The sequence below is a fragment of the Aptenodytes forsteri genome, unplaced genomic scaffold (genome assembly GCF_000699145.1).
Source record: "Aptenodytes forsteri isolate BGI_AS27 unplaced genomic scaffold, ASM69914v1 Scaffold51, whole genome shotgun sequence".
NCBI classification, from domain to species: Eukaryota; Metazoa; Chordata; class Aves; order Sphenisciformes; family Spheniscidae; genus Aptenodytes; species Aptenodytes forsteri.
Window position 1 is genome coordinate 2194129 of NW_008795495.1, and position 18545 is coordinate 2212673.

Sequence of the window (18545 nt, forward strand, 5' to 3'; positions counted from 1 at the left end):
AGACTATCATAACTACTTAGCAAAATAAGGTATTAAGCTTAGATTTCTTAATATAGCACAGCCACAGTATCACGTTTATTTACTGCCGATAACAAATGATAATGAACAAAACTGAATAAAAGCTTAACAATTTCATTATTTTCATACAAGGCACTACTAAAAAGGAAAACGGCCATAAAAATAAAGCATGTATTTTGAAAAAAATCACATTGAAGAAAAAATTATGCAACTATTTATCCAATTAGGATTATCTTGCATGGAACAGAAAATAAAGTAAATGTGATCAAACAACATAAATAGCCTTTTTTTTTTAATCTTTCTGACAAGACAGACTTAATCATTTAGATTTTTCCATGAACTTGATACAGCTTCATGTCAGACCTGGAGCACAAATGTCACACAGGAAGCTTTTGCTTCTGCAGTTTTAGAAGCCTGTTCTCTCAGTATGTCTCACATAGGTAAAATCACTCTTTCCAGAAGCGATATACCTATACAGTCAGAACAAACTTGAGAGTATATTTATATCTAAATAGTTTTCTGAGCGAGTACCTAAACTTCTCACCTGCTGTTTCTAAAGAGTAGATTTATTTTTTTTCTTTTCTATTTCACTGTGTCTCTGGCACTATTTTGCCATTACTGTATCACTGTCTTGGAAAAGACCTGTTAACGCATTCAAATCTTATTTCAGAAAATATTAGTTGCATGCACTGAGAGTGAGATTCAGCCATTTAACTTTCTTTACTACAACTCAGTAGTCGCATGACTAAGCACTTTTAAGGTGCAATTTATCTGACCTACTTTTGCCATTTACTTTAGGATGAGATGGATCACCCCTACAATTGCCTATTTCCGTCTGTTGAGTCTAAGGTGACTAACTTGGACGCAAATGCCTACAATTGTTCCAATGAATCCCACAGTGAGGATTTAATCTAGATGAGGGACTCATCATCAGAACACAACTGACTGTCCAACATGAAATGCTGAATCTTTGCTAATAAGTGCTTTAATTTACTAACTGGTGTTCAGATCATAACATCCAATTCGTTGCCTTGTTTAGCAAATTTAACAATCACAATTAAAGGCTAGGGAAGCAGATCCAGAGAAATTATATTCTCGCTTAATAGACTAACATATTTTAGCTATGAAATTCAAGGTTTTTTTTTCCCATGCCATTATGAAGACAAGTAAAATTCCAAAACAAAGTTTAGTGACCTGACTATAACCAAATGATCTGTTTCTGGTATTCTGTGCATTCCCAATCACAGTTTTATGAAAGCATTCCTTTAGCTTGAAATATGATGTGCTCAACATCGCACATTTGTCCTTAAGGCTGTATGATTACACCTTTGCTAGCACCTAGACAACACTTTTCATCCACAGATCTCAAAGAAGTTTACAAAAGTAGATACATGTCACTGGCAAGCATTTATCTTATGTCCCATGATGTCAAAGTTATATGCACAGTCTTGTCGTTAAAAGAAGTGTTATGTAGCATACAATACTGAAATACTGCAAATAATCCTTCTGGTCTGAAGTTATTGTTTATCTTATTTTCATTTTTGCAAGTGAATATTTTTAGAAAGGGAGCACATCCATCCACCTAGGAACATACACATTCAGTTTATGCTAAGAGAAAAATACATATTAATAAAAGTACTAAAGTAAAAAAAAAATCAGTGTTTAATCTGTTAAACAATAGAAAAATTCTTATGAACTAGTGATACTGTCATTGAACTGGAGAGAGTTTGAGAACAAGCTTGCTCTGGCTTTTTCACCCTATGATTTGGAATCTGCTCACAGTACTGCCAGCTTAACCAAAAAGGATTAACTCTCATATCCAACTGAGAACACAGATAATTCTCAGTAATTGGTAAAAAATGAAGATGAATGGGGCTGAGAGATAAGGAGCAATTAGCTCATCAGCAGTTACAGCTGTGCACTCAATCCGGATCCATCTCTTGAGTCTCGGCCCCTTTTAAAGAACCCAAGCAGAATAAGCACAGGACACCCCCTCCCAAAAAATTGCCGTACCTGCCCATCATTCCTCTCTCTTCCATTTTATTTCCGTGCTATACAAAGACACCTGTCATAGCATTCTGTGTAAATTACTACCTCTCCCAGGACCTGTATCTACAGCCAATCTTCTTTTTACACTTTAAAAAAAAAAAAAAGGAAAAAAAAAACCAAAACCCGGAAACCAAATGACTACTGTAGACACTCTTAAGTTCCCTGTCAATCGTTTCATTATAGCAGCATCATCTGTTTGAAAATATAAGCAATTCCCTCATCTAATTATAGGGAGGATTTGAGGTTCATTAACATTGCCAAGGCAGAGAATCAGATGTGCAACTGCAGAGCTGTGCTCAGTGGCCTGCATTCTCTGTTTCCTTTTATTTGCTTTTTCAAGGTCTCCAAGACTTTTTCCTGAAACCATAAAAGTAATTCTTTCCTTCAAAATAGACACGTGTGTTTAGAAAAAGGAAATGACTGCATTTTGTACTGTTCTATTATTGGGCAAGGTCACTGGAGAAAAATAATTTCACCTAAATCATTTTATCTCTGATTCTGGATGAATAAAAAAGAATAATAGTATGCAAACAACCGTCACCTTTGAACAACAGATCACAGGAAACCTTGTGTTTGTCTCATAATTTTAAATGTTGTAAGGCAATGTGGATGAATAGGAAACCTAACATGCCAAGAAAACCTCTTAATTTTCAACACATTTTGTGGTTGTTTATGGATTAACGTGCTAGCCAAGTGTAAAATGTTGCCTTGTATTTCCTAACTGTGTTTAGAAACTGAGAACACCAAAGTCTTCATGATTGCTTCACTTCCTTAAAGAAATAATGGCATTTTTTTTTTTTTGTATGAATGTAGTTTAAACAATGACATTTTCTTGGGACATCTGTTTTGAGATCACATTTTGAATAGATATGAACTCATTTCCTACTAAGCAAGTAATTTACTATTGTTGATAGTTGTTTACAAGTTTTATGAGTCAGATTTTAGCAAGTGGCAAAGGTCTTTACAAATCCTTTGAGTATTCCCTAAAGTGTATGCATAGTGTTTTCATTATATAAAATGTTCGGGAAGCAAAAGTATAGGGACTGTTCTTCACTTCCTACCAAGTTATAGATAGCAAAGCCTAGCTCACAGCAATAGCTTTAAACATATTTATTTTCAAAGGCTTCTATCTTTTGCTGCTGCAGGTTAATGAAGTATGATAGCAGGGCAGCAAGTACTTAAGCAGCAAGGAAATAATTGAGCTGCTCTACCTATTTATAACTTTGGAGTATTAAACGGTAAATATACAACTGATCCTAATATCATCCTAAGATGTTAATATGACAAAGAGCAGAACCTCTTCAATGAAATTTAAAGTTTGACCTTGTCACTCTCTTTCTTTTAATTCTGCAATTAAATAAAAAAAAAAAAACCAACAGGCAGCATAATCTTTTCTTGTTTGCTGCCATATGGAATTCATTTTTTAAACAAAACCCCAATAATTTATCTATCCTGCATGTTGTATGTAGAATTGCCACTAAAAAGAACCCGGGACATTTTTCCTTCTTATCTGCAATGTAGCTCATATCAGCCAAGCTGTCACAAGACAGTACTTGATATAAACAAGAGATTGCAAAGACATCTCAGTAATCAATATTAGGATGGCTACAGTATGGAAGCCCCAACCACTGCATATCATTTGTCTCAGCATCTATTTCTATGACCAAATGAAGCATTAATTCAAATCATAAATCTATGGTGATTTAAATCTGGGAATGAGCACCTGCCTGCTTTAATGATTTATTTTGTACATTTCAGTAAGCAGAAGATTTGTCCATATGAACTGACAGGTCACCTTCAGATGCCAGTAGCAGACTGTTTATCACCATGCAGACTAGCATCTCATCTTAGCAAGTAAATATTAAACTAAAAGAATCCAATTGATTGTGGATGGGGGAGAAAGGCGTTGCAGCCATATATTTCACTCAGTGTGCTAATACCTCACTCTGATTCCTCTATAATTTCTTTTTTTTTCCCCTTTTTTTCCCCCTTCTAAAATGATAATTCCGGTGGGAGGATGCAAGCTCAAGGTTACCATACAAAACTGAGGGATATAAAATAATTACTTATTAGTATCATTGGCTTCTTTTAACTCCCTTCACTCACTAACCTTTTGGCCACTGCTTCAAAGGACCAAGTTAATAAATTTGTGTAGTGCTCTGTATAATTATACAACGTTCATCTACAAAAATGACTTCTATAATTCACCTTAAGCACCTGATTAAAACCAAAAAGCAAGACAATTCAGAAGTAAACCTGACAATTCAACACAAGAGCCCATATTTTGTTATCTTCTTTTACATAGGCATTGGAACAGCCTAAGAACACGGTATGATCAATCCATGTACACTAATGTACCATAATGCCTGTTACATATGGGCTAAGATATATCAGTTAAGCTTTTAGCCTGGTTGGTTAGTTGGTTTGTTTCTTTTCAGTTTGGTCAGGCACATACCGTAATTTAAACATAAACCAAAATCAGGTTATTTTCTTTTGTTTTATTCCTTCTTCCTGTCAACATTCAGTAACGTAATATTTCAAATTCATGCCTAAAAAGCCATAATTTAAAACATTAATGATATATGGACTTGATAATATTTATTTGAAAAGACATAAATAAACATCTGAAAAAAATGCAGGGGAAAAAAAGCACACACCTACTACAAAGCAACACCTTTGAAATATGAGTTCTTGTCAAGGTAATACAATATGCTAATTTTCAAAAATGCAACTAATAAATAGAGACTTAACTCTTAATGAACCTAATAATACCCTGGCATTAGTTGTAGTAGGATCACTTCTCTGTTTCCATAGGCATAACAGATACTGGACACTAGATAGGGCTCACTATAAAAGAAACAAATAAATGCAAACTATTTTTGAGTAAACCTCCGTAGGAAGAGTGTAGCTCAAACTGGATGCACAGACAAGCACACTGTATTTCCAGAACCATTCCTCATGGAATGGAGACAACTGGAATGCTATTCACTCTACTCAGAAGAGCCATTTTTTTCTGAACAAAATGAACTCAATTCTTCATTCAGTTAAATCGGGAAATTAACTGAAGTTAACAGGTAAGTTAAGGGGCTGTGAGGAAATTTTGACAATGACAATAAATAATCTTGCTTTGCTAACTTTGCCCTACTAAAACAGTTAGAATGTATTTTCTTAAACAGGGAAAATGATTAAGCTGTGTAAGAGGAGATTAGTTATCCAACTTATGCCTCAAACAATTATTTCAAAATAGTTTTTTTTTCTTTTTTATTCAGAGGAAATTCAGATATTCCCTCCGTCCACTCTCCTACAAATACTTCACATGGTTTAGGTGTTGATTACCTGTTAACTTTTCCATTTCCATGGATGTACAAGTGGTTTGTCACTAGAACTGCCAAGCAGAATAACAGTTCCATAATCCAATATTTGAACATTTTATTTCACGTAATGCATTCAACTAAGTCTGAAATTCAAATCTAAACTAGCTTCTAGTTCTAGTACAGACTCTTTATCCTCCCAGTTTGTATTTACATTTTTTTCTCATTACTTCACTTTTCTTCCAGTATGTTAGGGGCCACCCGGTCCTTCCACTTCATTTGTACCTATCTCCTCCTCCCAGATTTCAAAGACACCTGCTCTCTACCCACTCTTGTCTCCTCTCCAAGAGGACAATCTTTCCACTAATATTCTAGTGACTGCACGTGTTGGTATCTGAGTACTAACACAACTAATTTATGACTATTTTCTTTGCCATCACAGAGGCATTTTTTTACGCCTTTCTTTAAAACGAAAACAAAAATCTGGTTGTCTCCTTATGCAGTAATGCATACATATTGTTGTTGTTTAAAATAGCGTGTGCCTAGGTGAACTGGTTCTTTGAACTGCAATTCACATTATTTCTAAATAATAGCCTACTGATGCCTACCAAACTGTACAGAAATGCTGTTCACAAACATATTTATTTATGTTAAGGCTAGTACATAACTCTCTAGGACTCATTTCAAATGTATTTCGGAGATGAAAAACTAAAAAATAAACAAAACTAAACAAGAGCCAAAATAAAAACAAACAAAAAATTCCTATCTTAAGCCATTTTTTTCCAATACACACCAATCTTGCCTGCAGTCTTCTGAACGTACCTCTTTGTCATTGGATTTCTGTTGCTGAGTTAATACTGTCTCAACATGATAAAAGGAGCCAATACAATGAAATGGCATAACAAAACATTTTACAGCAGACACACACAGATGATTAAAGATTTAATCAACAACAACAGAAAGTTACTCTAGCTTTGAAGTATGCTTTAGCAAAACAAATCGTCCAAACAAATAACTAAAGTATACTGAAACAATTCTTTTTTGAGAAAGAACATGAGTTGCTGATGGCTGCTTAAGAAATGGAAAGAACTGTTAACTACATTTTAAGAATGTGTTTATTAAAATAAAATATGATAGGAACTGCAGAGCATGGCAATAATTTATTGTGTATGTATGTTTTCCTTTTGTCACAGGACACATGAAAGTATGAAATATTTTGCTTTCAAGCTTGTGTTCTGAATTACCTAAAGTCGATACCCAGCACACTGAGCAGGAGACATTGTTAAATTTCACTTTGACACCATCATCTGTCACCCCACCTGTACTTTGAAAAATGAACTCTAAGCAATCAAACCACTTTCTTTCATGGAAAATATTAACTGGAGTCTGCAAAAGTAACCTGCAAAGGAAAGAATGTTTTTGTAATAGTAACAACAACGCTGAACGCTGCTGTAAAGGTCCGATACAAAATAAAACTAAAAACAGTAAGAAAAGGAAAATAAATATGCAACTTTTTACACCAAATCAAGGACTCCAGAAGGATCACCATTTTGATAAAATATCAGAGCATTAAGGACATATAATAATGCTGTGTCTGAGACTTACCAACACTTGAATTCAGATCTCCATTTTCAGAGTCTGCTCCATGCTGGTTATTATTTGCATGATAGTTGGACATAGCTTCCAATTTAATTTTTTTCACTTTCATTGCTTCTGCTATGGCGGCGTTGGTGGCAGCTGCCTGCAGCTGCTGCTGTCAGGCCTGCAAAAAAGTATGAATAAAATTTAATATACATTATTCTATGATTCTTCATTATTGTAGGGACTAAGACTGTTACTCTTCCTTTATGCTTGCTACATAATGAATGGAGAACATTGCAGAGTATTATTCCTCTTGTTTGATTTGAAGTTTGTCAACTCTTTCAAGTAAAACGTTTCTCATCCTATTTAGACAGTTACTTCTATACATCCACCTAAATCTTAACTTGGTATCCAGTAACTGAAGTCATCACACAATCACAAATAGCTGGAGATACAAATACATGCTTTCAGAAATCTAACTTAGCTAGCTTCAAAATAGTGTCTTAAGTGTCTGGCTATGAATAGGTGAACACGTATATAACTGTACTTAGAAAAAAACCCCAAACCTTTAGATCTCAAATGTTTGCCATGCTAAAGAAAACAGAAAAAAAATAGGTCTATAATTTCTATTTAAGAATAACAGATGAAAGAACTCAGACATTTATTTCTCAATTCACACGTAACAGCAAGGAGATGTGGGCATTCTAGGAAGCTTTTTTAGAAGAAAGGTTAGTGATGCTGAACATCATTGGTAAAATGATGTTTTGGGTTGACGGTTGGACTCGATCTTAGAGGTCTTTTCCAACCTTAACGATCCTATGAAAATACTTATTTTACTTTCCCCAAAACTTCAAGGCATTAAGGCATTTATCAATGAGAAGAGGAATTATTAAACCCATTTAATCCCAATCCCAAAGCCATCTTCAGGCAATCCAAGTGCTCTTCCTACCAAACTAAATTTCTGCCATCCAGCCATTTACAAGAATGTTCTACAAAAACAAGAAAGTTCTCTTCGTCAAAAGCAATTAGAGAAATGGTCCGGCAATGCCTTCAAAACTCAAAATTAGATACAGTCTTTACTCAACGTCATAAGTTTTTGCCCTCTTCCCTGAGGCAGGATAATTTTTCTGCAGTCCCCGAACAGTGCTGCTACCCACTCAGACCCCTTTGCCCCAGCCTGGGTGGTAGCGGAGAGATGTCAGTGTCAAACTTCACAAGAGCTGCCTACCCCACACAACTGATCTAGGGGGCAGAGATGGAAATAAAAGAGAATTAAATGTAAGAAAATAAAGAGAAGGCATTAAACCAGGTAAGTTTTATGCAATTACGCAATCTCAGCCCTCAGCCTGTAATGCCACATGAGGAGAACAGACCCTAAGTCATTTTGAATCAAGATTCTTGCCCTGACTGTGAAGAAGGCTTGAAAAAAACCTCAGTGTAATTAGTTTAAAGGTGCCTGCTTGTCTGATTTTCAGCTATGCTGAGAGGTGTGAAGTGTCTTATGGATCTCAAGAGGAATTAACTGCACAACTTACTATTCTAGTGGGCCCAGGTTGCTGCCCAGCATAGGAAGAGTGCAATTTAGCAGGGAAGACCAAATAAGCAAATAAGCAAATAAGCAGGCTGCTGATATAAATATTGCTACCACCATTGCTTCCAAGAGCCTCTGGTTGTCTCCTTTGCCTCCTTAAAATGGAAAATGAGTTCACTCTTGCCATGTTTTCGGCTAGCAATGGGGAGAGACAGAAGGCAAAATCCATCGGGGAGAAGGCAGAAGGTGAACAGAGATCAGGAATCTCTGCCATCGCAGGGAAAACAATGAGGTGGCATATGAGGTGCCTTTGAATATATTGTGGCTTGACTCAAGGTTGTTTTCCTTTAGTTCTTTGCACGATCACATAAAGATCAGCAAACAGTTCCAGCCTTCCGACCCTCCTCACAGGCTAACTTCTAACACCTCCAAGTGCAATGAGAATTACCAAGTATGTGATAATTATGTTCTGCATAGGCAGATCAATATTATTTAGAAAACTGCTATTTCAGGTAGAAGAAGATGTACCAAAAGCCAAAAATCAAATCAGAAGGTGGATAAATACAAGGGTTTAATTTTATTTTAGCTTCTTCTACTATTACAAATTGTGCATGTTTTGATCTTAAGAAGGTATTGACAATAACATGGATTGCTTCCAATGATATTTTTACCTTAGAGGAAGGATATGAAGTTATACGTTATACAAATTTGGTTACAGTCCCTAAATTAGGCCACAGAAAAAGGGATGGTGCACCTCTGAACTTTGGTTTGCATCCTGTGCTCATTAAACAATACAATAACCTATACTTCCTTTTTTTATATACATCACTGACAAGCTAAAACTAGCATCTTTAAAGAACAATCCTTCAGAGGGATATTCAAATACGATACAACTAATGAATACAACAGTAGGCCTCAAACTTTTGGCTGTGACTGCACTTCCAAACCAGCAGTTTTTAAGTGCTTCCAAAAATACCATATTAAACAGACACTGGACATTGGGCTTGTGAGCCCACCTGTAAATATTATATCTCACTGGGGTAATGACCCGGTCGCAGAACGGCTAAAATACAAACTCGCTTTTGCTACAAAATTTGCAAAAAAGTGTACTTCAGTGCTTCTCTCCAAAGTAGGCCGTAATGCTTCTCTCTAGAGGAAGCCATAACCTTTGGATAGGGACTGGGAAACTAACATACAGATTGCTTAGTTCTGTACTACAATTTTCGCAAGACAATGTTTGTGATAATAAGTGATAATTTTAAAAAAGCAGAAAATAAACCTCTAATTTCATTCCTTCTCTCATGCAACCGCATAAGTGATTGAAATGATTACTTTGCTATACAGCAATTAATTTAAACTGTACGAATCTGCAAAGCGTGTCTCGTATAAGCACCAGTGTAAGTGGGGGGGAAATGTGAGTAAGGAATAATCCTCAGAATTATCGCTTAATGCCGTTTCTCACAGAAATTCCAGCCTACAGCACAGTTTATGCTTTACTGTTACTTTTTCCTATCCCTTGACTGTCACGATATAGCAAAGCAAGCGGTACGGAAAGTCCCCAGCCCTTTACTAGAGCCCCTTGCATTATAATCACTGGTGCGCTGTGGTATACTGTGGTATGGCACACAACAAAACTTTCTCTCTAGCACAGGGCCCGACATCTCACTTATCTCACTAGCAAAGGCAGCCAAATATATCATAAACAGAAGAGGTTAATTAGCTGCTATGTATCTATAAATATATTTTAAAATTCTAAACTTTAAAGTTCAGGTGTGGGTATATACGTGGGTAAATACTTGGGATTTTTTTTAAATTGGTTGATCGAGAAAGCCTTTTGACCTAAACATTATTTAATATCACTTTACTCTTACAACAAGTAGCCAGGGAATTTCTGAGGTGCACACTTTTCTACACTACAGAAATTTTATCTTTAAATATGAGATAACCAGAAGTCACCTATAAAGGCAACTGAAATGAAAGAAATAAGGATCACACCGAACAGCCACTTATTTTTTTTTATTCTTTACAAATATTGATTTCAACAGTTCAAAAGTATCCAGGCCAAAATATTCAGTGGATTAAAGTCAATGGTAGTTGTCATTAATATTCTGAAATTGATAAGTTGTTTATGTCTGGCATTCTTCCTGCTGATTATGCAGTGAGACAGGCAGCTTTATAAATATCTCATCACTCCATCGTCACACAAATTTCATCGACAGTGCTCATGCACAGCTATTAGCAATATGAATCTAACCATTACAAGAGGAAAGAAAATCGAACATGTGGCATTAATACGCAGTCCTGGTTCCTAACCATCTGATAGGCAGATGGTGTAAAGCGGATTCTCCAGCTGAAATGAAGGGGCACATCATTTAAAACCTTGTTTGCATTCTAACTGATATCAGTGCCATATTGATATACATGATACATCATGGCAGTATTTGAACAATCTAGTTTGTTTCAGTCATAAATGTTTACAGCCTTGTTTTTTATCTTTAGAGGCATGTTCTGAAGAGCGTATTTTTAATTTATGAAACCTATTGTTTACTTCTGTTGAACCAGAAGATTAGCGAAGAGCAGGAATATTAAATTACCACAACCACAGCAGTATAACTAAGATGGATGAATAAAGTATGGTTTTTCAATAAAAGATGTTAGTAAAGGAATTAAAAAATTAGCCTAGACATTTTATGCATTAAATACATTTATTCATTTAAACCTTACAGCTTTTTTCCCTTGTGACATACTTAGAACTTTAATGCTTTATAAAGCTATTCATTTAAATCTCTTACTGCGTGCAATTAATCTTGTCCAACAATTTAATTCAAAAAGCAAAACATCAGAAAGAAAAGTTCAATTCAACCATCATGCTTCTGAAGTAATCTCTATATTGCTGACAGTTCCTATAGACTCATCAGCAAAAGTCTGTTCAAGGTGTCTTGTAGGAGCCATATGAATTTGAATTACAGCTCAATTGAAAGCTCTCCAAGCCTTAGTAGGAACTCAGGAACAAGAAGCAGAACACCAAAAGAAAGCGTGAATGATCCTCTCCTAAAAGACCTTCTCTCTTCTGTCACTAGATTACTTTGGCCTGTTGGGTGTGTTTGTAGCTGTTAATTATGTTAATAAAGTTGCAGCCTGCTGCCTCTGCCAAATATAATCGTAAGCTTTCTCCTGCCAAGTTCTAGTCTAATTTACACCCGTGCAACTCACTGAAGTCAGAATTCCGTGGGTGAGAATGAGACCAGAAGTATGCCCAGTATGTGTGGTCTCCAATGCTGAAAAATGAGTGAATGAAACAGAAAACAATGACAAAAAACATAGCATCTTCAGAAAACAATTCTGTTTTAAAAGCAAAACGCCCGAGCGAGCTGTCATATATCATGACAGATTTTCAAAATGTGTACAAATTACTGGTGGGCACTAAATCACATCCAGGGTTTCTGCCTTCCAACAAATACTATTCCCTGCCTTAAGAGAGAGCTCTTAAAAGATTCAGTTTTGATGGCACAAGCAGCTTACAACACACCCTATTTGTGAAGGAAAAAAGAAAAGGACCTATGAGCTTAACTTTTTCAGCCTCAAATATGTCTCACAATACACACTTTTGAATTGTATGTCTAAACTTGGTCCTGGGACAACTTACAAAATTATTTAAGTAATTGATCTTAATTCACTTTTAACTTCCTTCAGATAACTATGCCTAATAGTAATTATAATTCCTAATAATCATTCCAATAAATAATTAATAACTTCCTTAATATAACTACTACCTTCCTTTATATATACCATATATAAACATACTTATGGGTACACAAAAAATCCAATTATATATACGCATTTTCACCACCTCTTTCTTTAGGACTTTGAGAACGTTTTCAAGATACCTTACCTTTGCCATCACAGAACAGGCAGAAAACCAAAATACAACTGTCAGCAGAGTGTTACATTTAATTTCATTTATTTGCTGGAAAGCTCATTCTGCAGAAACGCTTTATTCATTGCGTGGGAGGAGGTCCAAATCTCATCTAAATTCTGAAAGAACTCCTTTCCTTTTTTCAAATTAATGCTTAGTCCTTTTTCCTATAGTTTATTTCAGTGGTACTGACTTGAAAATAATTCATGTCTTTTCTTGACTTAATTCCAGACTTCATATTGAGGTTCTTACTTGGGCAAAATTCTTACTAAAATGTGGAAAAACTCTGCTTGAGAAAGAAAGGCAGGGTTACCTCCTAGGACTTGACCCCGATCACTGTAGATTATTGCACTGGTGTCACGGGTTTCAGCAGTTCAGGTACAAGTTTTTGGTAGCTTATTACGCTGCTGCCCAGTTATTTCAAATGAAATAGGATCCTAACCTTAGTCTCTGATCTAATGGGTGTTTTATATAGTGTGATACATAAAACAAGAAGGGGAAAGCAATCTGCAGGAGGACAGAGGTCTGATTACACAGGCTGGATTGCAGAAAGGGGAACTTCAGACTACACCGTAATGTTCCGCTAAAATATACTGAGTTTCATTAGTAGCATTCTTTATGTATAATGTAGGCCTGGAATCTCACAGTTATCCAGAAGCCTTATTTCTGTTAAGCTGCCTGGATTGATCCAATACAACAATATTGGTATACCCTAAAAATGTCATTACCTGTTATTTTGGGATAATGAAGAAATTCTTGTCTGGCCCTTCTAGCTGTATTTTCCTGATCAACTCGTGTGGTTCACCATAAACTCCTCATCCAGATAATTTTTTAACATCTTTAAAAAGGCTATTATTAAAGGAGTCATGTAAAAAAAAGTGAAATAACTAATTGCACTTTAAATATGTTAAAGAAGGAATACTTGGAAAAATTCAGCCATGTGATCTGGGTTAGACTGATGCAACTAAAATGAAATTGCCAGTCTTGCACTGGGAGAAAACCAGTGTATGTGAGGCTCAAACCATCTGTTGTTCATCAGACTAATCAGACCTTTTTCCTGTAACTACTCCTAAATTGCAATATGAATTTTGAGGTCTGGGTATTGCGTTTAAAATAAACAAGCAAAAGAGCTAAATTTCCACAGCAATCTTCAAATCTAAAAATCTTTTTACTTACAATGTGTCTCCGCAATTAATAACACATTTGCAGAAATAAAACATTGACCTAGAAAGAAGTAGTGTCCTCTTGATTTGTTTTGTTAAAAGTAGATAAAACTTAAGACTGTATTTTTTGAATGAGAATACTGGCAGGTTCAATGATGCTGCAAAAACTATGTAAATGTAATTATTTTATCACTACTATTTGCCATTTATGGAACTGATGGACTTACATCCCATGAAGTTATTCTTTATTGCGGATTTATTCCTTTGTACTGAAGAGTAAAAAGTGAAATCATAAAATGCATTTCAAATACCACAACAAATTACTAACTGTTATAGCTTAACAGGGTTTGGTAATATGAATTTATTATTGGCTTGGTGCAATTGTGACAGAATTAAACAATGTATACTGCATAACTGCCTGGCTATATTGTACTTTCCAGCAACAGTTTAAAATCCTACTGGAATGCATACAGCATCACTACAATACAATTAAGAGAGAACATTCTTTCTTAAACAACAGTCATCTTTCCAAAAGCAATAGATTCTCAGTTCTCATTCAGTCTGTTGCATTATTCATTTCATGTGCAACCTCATGCTGGACCATAAATTGTTACTTTATCTAATCAAAGGCGACTTAACTCCACAGAAGGTCAAAGGTTTAATTTTGTGAAGTATTATCTTACGCCATGAGTTTAACGGAAAAATAGAAGAAGAAAAACAGCCAAGAAACTGGTAATAAATGAACCTTTATTGCCTCAGGCATTGGCCTAGTTAATAAACTTTCATTGAAGGTTTCTTTCAACTGTTATGGACAATGAGGTAAAAAAATCTTAAATTACAGCCATGTGTGACTTTTAAAGCAGGCATTCTTTTTTATCTCAACCTCCCCAGCTTAGGAAAAAGACAAAGAGATTGTCTTCAGTTTCTTAACCAAAAATGTATGCTTCTAAACAGATGAAAAAGTGCAGATCAAGCCTTTTTAAAAGCAGAGGTCAGCTTTGAACAATATAAAAAAATACTTTTCCTTAAATGTCAAATCTTGATCCACAGTCTCTTTAACCGAATAGCATGCAATTACATTCCAAAAAAAAAAAAAAAAAAAAAAAAGGGGAAGGGAAAATATATATACTATCAATATATTATGCTAACAATGATGCTTGGTTCCTAACAGACTTTCTGTTTTACATTTGCATTGCTAGAGTGCAATAACGTCTCCTGTTTAATAGAATGACTTATTATGGGAACAACTTCCCTGCACTTTTTGCAAACAGAAGTTCCTTTCTTCTTTTTGTGTGTAGTATCTCATGTTCTCACAACACTATTCTCGCTGTTACGAGAAATTAAAAGGTTTAACATAATGACAGTTACTGGTAGTTATTGGTGTTCTGCAAATTTTGTTGATTTAACGTTCGTAGATTTGACTAACTACAATGTCTTTTATCGACATATTCTTTGAGTCCAGTTTAGAGAAGTGTAATTCACTTTAATTTATACAGTCAAAAACAGTAAGAAAATCAGTAGTACTTAGTAAAACCTTAGCCTTTAACTTTAGTCTGATTTATAACTAGACGGACACAATTAATTAATTGTAACACTGCTACAATTCAAAAACACCGAAAGGACGTGTTCATGCCTGTAACAGCAGTAATGTAGCTAAATACTCATAATCTTTCAACCAGCAGGAGCTTTTGTAGTTTTTTTTATAAACCTAATCCACAGCTTGACACAGATTCTGGGGTAATGGCACACAGTTCTTTGATTAAACTAATATCTAAACACTGTCGAGGCAGCCTGATGGCCCTGTGGAATTACGTCTCCCTACAACTTCCAAGCTCAGCCTTGCAAACAGAATTGCCAAATTCTTTCTGATATAGCCACTGTAGTCCAAATGCCTAATCATGTGTGTGAAATTTAACTTATTCATGTGTATAAGTATTTGTGGCATCAAAGTAGGTTCAGAATAAAATGAGATTTTTAGCTGTGGACCACAGCGGTGCAGTTTTAGCTTTGATAGCCTGGTGGGATGGATGTGCCCACAGAGAGACTTGTTCTCTGCACTGGGTCCACACACTGAAGAAACAGCCCGCCGATATTTACCGAATGTGGGATCAAAGCATTTGCGGCCTTTGTGGCTTTGGTCCCAAAGCAACATTTTTGCCCAAAGAAAGCAAGATTATAGTCTTGCTTTCGGTGGACAAGAATAGTCAGCTACAGACTTATTTCAGGCTCCTGCCTTCCCCAAGAAATGAAAACCGCGTTATTCCTATTCGTGAAAAGAGAAGGAAAGGAATGCAGGGCATTAGCTGCAAACAATTGCCTTCCCTAACGAAGACGAAATATTATCATAGCTGCCCATTAGTGTATCTTCAGTAGACTTTTAAAATATAAACTACTATTTCAAGGTATTTTAAAGAAAGTTTTCATAGGATTATTCATTAACAGCGTAAGAATAAGCTACCTGTATAAATAAAATTTAAAATACCTTTAAAGAACAGTTTTGACTCTGTTTTGTCATATTTAGCTTTAAAGTAGATAGTTTCCCACCCCCCAAAACAGAAAACAGAAACCTTTAGATTACAATATATACTGACACTTTCTACAATATTCTGCTGTTTGCCTCTCTGTATTTACAGTGTGCAAAACAGGTTGCACTAAGCATTATAATGACAGAAGTCAATATAACACTGGAAAAAATCCCAGAAATCCACTGGTTATTTCAAGGCATATATACCATTGCTTTGACACAGAAAGTTGGGTAAGAGAATTTTCACGTTTCAAAATGTAAAGAATTCACCTGTAAGGGTCAGGAGAGTCCTCCCTCCTCCTCCATCCCTCTATTCACTTGAAGTGTTGTAACTTCAAGGGCTGCACTGTGGCTTTGGGGCTCTTTTTTTGTGGTTTTTTTTTTTTTCTTTTTTAAGTTTCATCAGCTCCATAATGCGCTACGCTGCACCAGAGGCAAGGCATGGGGCTAAATGTACTATTACAGCAGGGATAGCAGAGTATTGTACTGCGATGCAGGACTGTGATGCTGTACAAATTTTAAGTTTTCAGCTCCATAATGCGCTACGCTGCACCAGAGGCAAGGCATGGGGCTAAATGTACTATTACAGCAGGGATAGCAGAGTATTGTACTGCGATGCAGGACTGTGATGCTGTACAAAGTAGCTGTGATAACAACTTACGGGGAACACTGTGTAGTCCTGCTTTCAGATAAAAAGGCAGTCAATTCTTACGGACATCCCTCTCTCACCTACATCCTCTACTTGTTGCACCGGGTAACAGGACACTACATTCCATGGGCAGCACCCTGAGTGCTGACCAAGGCACTAGACAAATCACACTCTGGTGGCTTCTTACATCTGAAGGCACCCATATCTCCTTCCAAAACAAACCGTGGCACGACAGTGGGATGTTGTGCACTTGTGTCTTGCCCCAGCACTCAGTCAAACCATTGCCAAAATATCACCCCAAATCAAGGGAGTACTCTGAAGCCCACGGTGTTCTCACAGAGTGAGAACAATACTTTTGTTTTGTACCCCAGAATTGCCTGGTACTCAAAAAGTAAACATCTGAAGACTTAATAAAGTTAAAGGGGAAAACATGGTATTTATAAAGCATACATAATTATTGTTTTTGGTTATAATACCAAACCAAACATGCAGTAACTTTTCTACAGTCACTCCCATATCAATGTAATTGCAGTCTGTATTATGAAAAACTGCAGCCATTTGTAAATTCAGATTTACATACATGCTTCCAAAAGGCATAATCTTTGAAGCCGAGAGCTGACTGCTGTCACTGTCTACCTCATTATGGACAAATATTCAAAGCTCAACAAATACGCAACCATAAGGGGGTCCCAAGATTGTCTTTGGCAGAACCCCAAGAAATCCTCATAATATCATGTGTAAATGAGACATTATATGTACATTGCTAACAATACTTTGTAGAAGACAAAATTTTATGTTACCATGCTCCTCTCAAGTCGGTGGCGTCAATCAATAGACAAAATATGATGATAACAGTATTCCACAGATTATCCATTTTGTACGGAGCACCAGATTATAATTTTCAGCGGATCATTTAATTAATCTTTTCTTCAGCCATTAAGGAACAGGCTATCAATAGATTAGGATTTTGACAAATCTATCTGTTACTGGAAATCACTTTCCTCTACCTTGTCAACATTCACACAAGACTGGGATGGGACACGCATTTTATAATTTCTCATTCCTCTGTGTTATGACCTTCCTTCTTATCATTTCTAAATTCCAAGTTTTAGACTTCTCCGACATTCAGATTGGCAAGATGGACTGCACGTTTAGCACAAAGTGAGTAATAAAAACAATTGACAAAAAATTTAATTAGTATCTAGATAGTAACTCACTTTTTTATCCCAACCACGAGTAATCTAACTTCAACCAACTGCAAGATGCTATCTCAATACTTAGCAATGAGAGTATCAACACTGGAGATGAAGCATATGGAGAGAATGTCTTTAATTTTTTAAATAAAAATATGCATAGCCTGTTTCTGATAAGTAGTGTATGTGCATTTCTTTGGTATTTTCTAGACATTACTAGTCTTCAACGCTGTAACTTCTAGACTAAAATTTCCTGTATAAATCATCTGGAAAATGGAATAGGAACATTGGTATTACTCTATCCTAGAAATCAGAACAACATGCACATTCTAATGATTTAATACTAATGTTGATTTGAAGTCACTTTGGAAGTCATACAGGTAGCTAATAAGATTTCAAGTCTAAACTGTTGATTATAATTTACAGTATTGGCGTTACACAGCCCAAAGAGCTTGGTGGCCACTTTCTAAAGTGAAGTGAAGAACACATGAGCTCTGAAACATGACACATGGACTGCTAACGTACCAAACTCCAAGCTTTTTTGGCATGCATAAGTTGCAGAGGAAACAAGGGGAAATTACTGGGTTTGTTGCAATTCCTTGCACCGAAT

At 35.8% G+C, this 18545-nt stretch overlaps 1 protein-coding gene across 1 annotated transcript in view; it reads right to left on the reverse strand.

Annotated features, from left to right (window-relative positions):
* DACH1 (dachshund family transcription factor 1) overlaps window positions 1-18545 on the reverse strand; it is a 213215-nt gene that overhangs the window by 168101 nt on the left and 26569 nt on the right. The window contains 2 exon segments of the mRNA XM_019472688.1: window positions 6984-7120; window positions 7122-7140. Of these exon segments, the coding sequence (XP_019328233.1) occupies window positions 6984-7120; window positions 7122-7140 (156 nt within the window).